This window comes from Eublepharis macularius, chromosome 18 (genome assembly GCF_028583425.1).
Source record: "Eublepharis macularius isolate TG4126 chromosome 18, MPM_Emac_v1.0, whole genome shotgun sequence".
Classification (NCBI taxonomy): Eukaryota; Metazoa; Chordata; class Lepidosauria; order Squamata; family Eublepharidae; genus Eublepharis; species Eublepharis macularius.
The window spans coordinates 39,576,167-39,584,128 of NC_072807.1; the positions used below are offsets into that span (position 1 = coordinate 39,576,167).

At 44.9% G+C, this 7,962-nt stretch overlaps 1 protein-coding gene across 1 annotated transcript in view; it reads left to right on the forward strand.

The window, feature by feature from the left end:
- Positions 1 to 4,435, forward strand: part of RAB8B (RAB8B, member RAS oncogene family) — a 28,204-nt gene extending 23,769 nt beyond the window's left edge. Inside the window, exon 8 of the mRNA XM_055002551.1 lies at positions 445 to 4,435. Within this exon, the coding sequence (XP_054858526.1) occupies positions 445 to 537 (93 nt within the window). The 3' untranslated portion in view covers positions 538 to 4,435. The remainder of the gene's footprint in view (positions 1 to 444) is intronic.
- The last annotated feature ends 3,527 nt before the right edge of the window (positions 4,436 to 7,962 follow it).

Here is a 7,962-nt window from a genome sequence, read left to right on the forward strand (position 1 = left end):
GGTCCTCTGGGACAACTGGTTGGCTGCTGTGTTAAGCGGCATGCCGGACCTGATGGGCCACTGGCTGTATGCCGCGGGGCTCTGCTCTTACGCTCCTTTTTTTTTAATGTCCCGCAAATTTACTTTTAGAGCACGTGAGAATTAGATGAGTCCCGTTGGGAAGAGTCTTCCTCTCCGTGACTTGCTGTTCTGGCTGTAACTCCCACTGGAACCTCTGGGCAGGCAGGCAGGCAGGCACCCACCCCAGGCTGCTAACATCCTGCAGTTATTTCCTGCAGCCCTCTAGCCACGCCCTAGCACGCAGTTTGGGGATTACTAGCATAGTTAAAACGGAGGTCAGTCACATCCTCAAACTATTTTGTAGGCCTTTTGTTGGGTTCGCGCATTGCTCGGGGGCAGTCAAGAAGCACAGGCTCCTGATGTCTTTCCCATTCCTTCTCTTAGAATGACAGCAGTTCGGCGAGTGCCAGTGGGCCAGTGAAAATAACAGAAAACAGATCGAAGAAGAGCAGCTTCTTTCGATGTGCACTGCTTTGATGAACTCCTAATAATAGACTGCAGCATACCTAGAAAAAAAAACCCTTTCCTGCTTCTCTGAAAGCACATGCAGCTCGCCCAGCCTCAGAGATGTTACCACCAGGCCGCTGCTGCTGAGAGCTCTGTTTGGACCTAGAGTGTGCTGAACAAAGAGAGCGGATCTGCTCACTCGGCTCATCATCAACGTGTCGGGCTTCCTCTTCTCAAACGGGGATGCCACGAAGTGGAGAGACACCCGTGCAGGAGCTACATCTTGATTTCCTTCATCACTTTGTTTCACTGCCTGCTTCAGAAGCTGCTATAGTTCCTTTTTTAAAAAAACAAACTTTGCACCTCTGTACTAGCCTTTTGTTGCCTGTCAGTGCAGTCTTACACTTATATTTGCACAGCTTTTTTGTCCGGCAAGAGATCTTTAACACATGTGCATGCTTCTTTTTGCAGTTTGAAGCTCAGAGGGGCAGACTGAATCCCACCTAACCAAGGGCATGGTTCAGTCCACCATGGGTTGTTGTGTTTGGAGGCAGAAGGTTCCCCCAAGCTGAATAGAGCCCCGTTTCTCTTTTCTCCCCCTGCCTATGTAGGTGCACCAGTATGCTCTGTGAAGGGGCCATTGGGCTGGTTGGAAGATCTGCGTGCCCCTCCTCTGTCTTCACCAAGCTCTCCCATTTGGGTGCAAATTACTTGTACTTTGGGCAAGTTATTGGTGTCCAGGTGAGGAGGAAGAAGGGTTTGTTGAGGGCTTAGAAGGTGTACAGAAATGTCCAAAGCTTTGCTGTAACGATCCCTCCCTGTGTCTGGTCTTGGATCCAGTGAAAGTCCTCAGTGCACAGCTCATGATTGACTGGATTTTGCCCTTTCTCAGACACACAGAGATAGATGTTGCTACACAATCTGGTGATGGAAAGTTTTTAACACCCAAGACACTTAAAAGTTCCCATTTAGGTTATGTGTTTGTATTTAACAAACGCACAGACCTGTTAGTGTAAAAATAACTTTTTTCTGAATGTAGGATGTTGGTTTTCTTTCTCATCCACCAAGCCCATAAAGAGTTCAAGGAATATACTCTCTTTTTCCTCTTAATGAGTAATCATCTAGATTGAGCAACCCCCTTTTTTTGAGCCATGTTTCTCTCTCTTTTTAAAAAGCCTGGGAAGTGATTTTTTTTTATGGCACCCACTTGTTTGGTAAGCGCTCTCCCTTTGGACTTCACTGCTGTGTCTTGTGGATGCTCGCTTGTCCGCTGTGTTAAGGACAGCAGCTGCTGAAGTCTAAAGCTCTCTCGCTTCTTTTCCAACTTGTTGAATATAGATAGAAAAGGCATACTCAGGGTGTGTGCTTAGCCTCAGCGGTTTTCTGTAAGGACAGTTCTTGGGGAAAGCATAATAACCAGCTGTTCAGCTAATAACCATTCCTAATGGGACTGTTCGTCAAGCGGATGGATCAAACCTTTAGAGCAGACGGAAGCAGAGTCGCCTTCATCACTCAGCTGCGATGCCCGCCTCTCGAACTGATCGTACTGCTAATTAAGTTCTGCACAAAAACGCTGAGTGATACGAAGCAGGTGCTTTAGTTTGATTTTTGTGCCAAGCCTCCTAACTCTAGGCAACGTCGCAGTTTCTCCTTTGGTAGCAGAGTTACTCCAGTAACTGCTGTTACTTGCTAGCTAGCCAAATAGGCCAGTGCTGTCTTTTTCATTTCAGGGTATAATTCCAGGTATATCGTGCATCTTTGAAAATGAGTGGGGCTAGCAGACAGTCCAGAACATCTTTTTTCTTCCCTCTGTGAGAAAAAACACATTGCAGTGGAAATGTGAAATCCGAAGGTGCGTGTTTTCCTGCCCCTCCCTCACACGTTCTCTGGACCGCATCTTGGATTGTAGCCCGTCTGGCTTGCTGGATAGGAGGGGGCGGGATGTGTGTGTGGCAGGATATCGAACAACAGTGTGCCTGGTCGCTAACCGTCTTGCACTTGGAAAAGGTTAAAGGACAAAAGCTCTTCCCCTCGAAACAAAAGTGCATTCTTTACAGCAAGTGAGATTGTACCAATGACAAATGGCCGTCTTCTTGTCACCTTGACTTGGTCTTGCCCTTCAACTTGTGCAGGCCCTTGTCTGAAAGCCTAAACTGAGAGGCCCCGTGACTAACTTCTGCAGCTTGCCGTTGCTTATTTCTGCTCCTTGCTGGCATTTTCGCATCTTGGTTCTATGTACGAGCGTGTCGTCTCCATGAACTTCCCTCTGAGAGAGCCTGTAACTAGTTGAATTGATATCCAGTGCTTCTTGAAGCAGCAGCAAATGGAGGTATCTGCTCCATTTTATTAAAAAGAAATCTTGCTATTTTCTTACTTCTAACTGTGTTAAAATGTACATAATTTGGGTAAGACCATAGGAAGTTCACTTGATGCTTGATATAATGATGCCACACAGTTAACTTTGCTTCATAATGTTAATGTTGGGGTTTTTTTCCTGTGAAAGGATCGTCTGTTCCCTGCTGAAGTTTTGAAGAATATTTTGTTTCATGTGAAAAGAACTGCAGTCTTAAGGAAAACAAAATGCAGCCCGTTTGCCTACAATATTAAGCCCCAGGGGCTGCCCTTTTCTTAACAGTTGATTCTGGCCTCCCCCCGCTCCCAACCAATAGTCTGCCTTGTCAAGCTGCAATGTAAACCCCCTGATTGTATTGAGTCTTCACTTCAGGTGCTTTTTTTTCAGAGTGCTTGAGGAGCAGAGACGTATGGCATGGCCTGTCTTTGCGCCGGTTGCTTGATGCAGGCCTCTCTTACACCTGAACAAGTCTGGTGTGTCGTCGTAGGTCTGTGGAAGAGTTATCTTCCTGTCCAGGCTTTTGAAAAACAAAGTTGATATCATTGAACTAATGGGTCAGATTGTTTGGGCTACTTGACCCTTCTGCATTCTCTGGGAGATTCAACAAGGGGCAAGCCTTCTTTTCTTTTTTAAGGAAGAGAGCCTCCCTTCTCTGCTTCTTTTGCTTCCCCGAGTTTCTGCAGTTTTGCTAGACCCATGAAATGAGAAGATGCCAGCTGGAAACATGCTGTAGCTAGACCTTTCCTCCCATTGTCTCATTCAGTTGGCTTTTTATAGCTGGATGATGCTTTGGTTTTCAGTTTACACATTTAGTTATAAATTTGGATTTCTTCGATGTGTATGAAAGACAAATCTCTACTGGACTTGACACTCTTTCTGTACAGTACTTGTATAATGCTTGTCAGCTTTTTTTGAGAAGTGTGGTGTGTTTTTTTTAAACAAATGAGGTATTTACCTGTCCCAAGTATATTTTCACTTCTCACTTTCAGATTTGTTGTGAATGAAGTCCATTACTTCTGTGAGCCAAAATGGATGCACAATGAGATTTTGTTGTGTCAACACTTTGGTGGTTAACAGCTTGAAAGGATTCTGGTGGATCAGATGTGCAAATGTTTTGGGGATGACAGGAATGGCCGGATTAGAATGAGGAAAATGTTTGTAAGACTGAAGATTAAGAAACGGCTAGTGCTCAGTTTGCTGCATTCCCAGCCTCATACTTGATATTTGAACGTTTTCATATATAACCTTTTTTCCTCCAGGTTCTAGGGAATTTTTAGTGCGTTCCTATGGCCTTACAAGTATTTTTTCTGCGCAAATAATACTTTCCTGGCTTATCATAATGCAATATACTTAATTTGGAGAGATCCTTGAAATAGCCCAGTTTTACATGCAATTGTTCTGCCACGTTTTCACTGCTCCAGAAGCAAATGGTGGAGGAGCTCCTGCAGATAATGTGGACTTTTCATCTGGTTAACTTGTAGACCTAATCATTAACTGTGTACTGATCCTGTGTAAAAAGAAAAAAAAGAGGGAGGGCAGGGTGGGGGGGGGCGTTATTTCAAGTGAACTCTTTTATAACTATGTGAGTCTCAAATAAAATTACATAATTAAGTGTTCAGTTTTTGTGTGGAATAAAATTAGTGAATAGTTTTTCGTGGTTAGATTTGATTCGGCCATGCTTCCATTGTATCCAGTTCTTCTGACCTTCTGTGGGCCCTGTGTCCTCCCCCCAGCCCCGACACACGCACGCACGCACACAATCCCTTCCTTGAAACCACTGCAAACTGAGGATCCACTCAATAGAGCAGAAGCGGGCTTTAGTCCACTGAAGTTTGTACTGGAATAAGCAAATAAAATGTTGTTTCAGCGCAAATTCTATAAAATAGTTATTCCACTTCCCTGGGCTTTTATTTTTCTTATCGGTGTCATCCTCTGACTCTCCCACTAGGTGGCACTAAATTGCTTCATGAACACATTTAGAATCTGCAATACTTGAATACTTGACAATATTTCGACAATATACAGTACTTGAAGTTGGGTTCCAAAAAAACCCCTTGAATACTTCAGTTCAGTACTTGAAGCTGAGTTGCAGACGTCAGGAAGTATACGCACTGGCATTGACTAAGAGCTGAATTCTTAAACATTTGCCGTTTATTGGCTTTGTAGTCTTTAAAGGTGAGATATTTCATTATCACCAGTCAAACTACTTTATCTTTGCTTGGTAGTCTCTACCCCCACCCCCCAGTTCTGTTTAAATAGGAAATAAAAATTACTTTGGCTGACTAAATCAGACATTTGATGGAAAATGGGAACAAAAGCCTGTTCTTTAAATATGCAATTAAGGAAGGGAGAAGAATATCTGAGAATTCCTTTTGTTTTAGTAGCTTAAGTGCATAAATAATACAGATCTATGTATGAGAGATGGCCGTGGCCAGGTTCATCTCAGGAATCTAAAATGGATACAGTCTGGCATCTTTTATCGATGGGGTTGTTGAGTTCACTTAGTATCTGTTGCTTTTCAAGGATAAAATATAACTCTTACTTCTAATTTCTGTCTTCAAAGCACCAGGGAAAATTCAGAAAGCTGCTAATAAAACCAACATTTTGAAAATAACCAACAATCATTCACCAGTGGTTAGGAAAAACTTTTAAAAGATAAAAAGGTCTGTCTTCACTTGGGGGTGAAAGCCATATTGAGAGGTTATCTGATCGGCAGGGAGCTCCCGAGTTTGGACACAAGCGCAGAGAGGGCCCCTGCCTGTGCGTGCTCCAGCCAGTCCGACTTCTTAAGAGGGAGCCCGGAATGGCCGTGCCTAGGTGTCCCCCTAAGGGACCGGCAAAGGGAGGAACTTTGTCAAGGTGGGGGGGGGGCAGATTACAATAGCTAAAGTGAAGCAGATGCTAAACAGACACTGTTTTATTTACACACTTCTGGCTGCCAACATTCAGCCTGTATAAAAGGACTGCTGTAGTTCTCAAAGGAGCTTTGGTCTTTGAAGTTTGTCAAGTGGAAGGGAGTTCCACATTTGTGGTTACCATTGGGACTCTTTAGATATCCTTGTTGCCCAAACTTGGCAAAGAAATGTTAAACAAAGGCCTGTCTCAAGTTATAGGACAAATGCATATCACTGCCAATGTATGTCAATTTAGTGTTAGGATTCCACACACACACAAAATCGAATTGTAGTACTAGTGTTACGGGAAGGGAGAAATACTGCTGTGTCCATTTTCCCTGCTCCGTGCAAAAATTTATCAACCTCTGTTGTTCATAACCCCCTTCCCCTTAGATGTTTTTGGGATAGGATGTGCCCTCTGAGATCAAGGGGTCTTTGGATCAAAGTGGGGAGACTTGGATGAAACCCCTGTGCAGCCCCTTCCTCCTCTTCCGTTTGTTGCTTTGGTGGCCACTGGAGGGAGGGTCAGAAGATGCGGTCATGGCCCCAATCTTAGTGGGTTTTTTAAAGCGTTCATGTTTGAAGTCCGTAAGGGCTAAACCAGATGCATGCTGGAGGTTTTGTGTTTGGAACACTTTAATTTTCAGCCACCTAGGAGCCAGGTTTGGATCAATGCAGGGGGCTTAAACCCTCCCTCCATAGAGCCGTGGTCCAAATTGGTTCCCTGTAAGCCAGAAAGTTTTAAAATCTCTGGGAGCTTTAAACCTAGAACTGCCTTGATGTCTTGTTTATGTCTTGTTTAGCCCCAAGTGGCAATTTGTCATGAGAGCTGAATGGCTCTCCTTATTGATAAGTAGCATATATCCCGCCAGATGCCAGGACAAACTATACGGGATGGTTCTCACGTTCTGTTCAGATCTCCTTTGTGAGCTTCCAGTGGGACCTGCTGGCCACTGGTGAAGACTAGACGCTAGCCCAAGTGGGCTTCCGTTGGACCTAGCAAACTAATTCTGCCATTACACACGTCCGTCACAGAGAGAGACACATGCACGGATTTGCTGCCTCAGGGTTCTCCTCAGCTCAAGGCAATTTTCTGTGAGATCTTTTCATTATTATTGTTTCATCCTTGAAACGCCCTCAGAGTCATCATTGGGGCTGTGACAGCCAAGCATGACGGCCTGGTTTTTTAAAATTATCAGTCATAATACGATACAAACCAATTATGTTGTGGATTTGTTACCTGTTCAAGCAGCTCCTTCAGAATGGGTTCACATCTCTTTAACAGGGCAGGGTTGTGGTGTGGCTCATGTTCAGGCCTTGCTCAGGCCTTGTGCTGTCACTGCAAATCAGCGCCGTAACTTTCAGAGGCCAGAACCAGACAAAGCCTCCTCCAGGTTCGCCATACCTGTCCTCCCAAAACACCAGCAGTGCTAAACTGGGCGCCTCACGTATCCCAAACAGATAGTAAGAAAATAGCTCCGGGGCACCCCCGAAGGGCTCTGTGCCATTGCAGCTCCAGGAGAAGGCCTAGCTGGGCATCTCTTGCTTCCTGCAAGTGAGTGAGCTCTCTTTGTGGTCTGACCCCAACAGCGGCTGTTCTGACGCCTGTTTGGTTGTGGTCCAGCTCCTACGTAATACTTGCGTGATGCTGGTTTGTAATTATTCCTATTGCAGTGTGAAAAACAATCAGTAGGAACTCGTCATCTTACATTTATGTTTCTGCTAATCTTGACCTTTAGGATCATACTAGAGAAATGTGAGGTTCTCTACTGGTGCCCTGGCTTGTGTGGCTGCATTACTGGAGATGGATTGGCGGGCACGCAGGGGAAGCTTTCTTAGCCTTTGGAATTCCCTGCCCCATGAAGGCTGCCCATCTCCCATCCATCTAGTTGTTTATATCCTGCTTTGCCACCAAGGAGCTCACAGCGGCCTCCGTGGTTCTCTTTCTCCCATTTTATCCTTGCCACCGCAAGGTGGGTTAGTTTGAGGGCAGTTGTCCCAAGGTCTCCCTGTAAGCTTCGTGGTAAAGTAGGGATTCAAACCTGGGACTCCCAAATCTTAAGCAAGTACTAACCACTGCACCGCACAGTCTTATTGCCTTCTGATGCATTTTTATTCTGGAAGTGAGCAAGCAAATATTGACTCTCCAACATTGCTGCCATTTCCTGGTAGTGCTGGCAGCTGTTTTATTTGTAGTTTTCTAGTTCT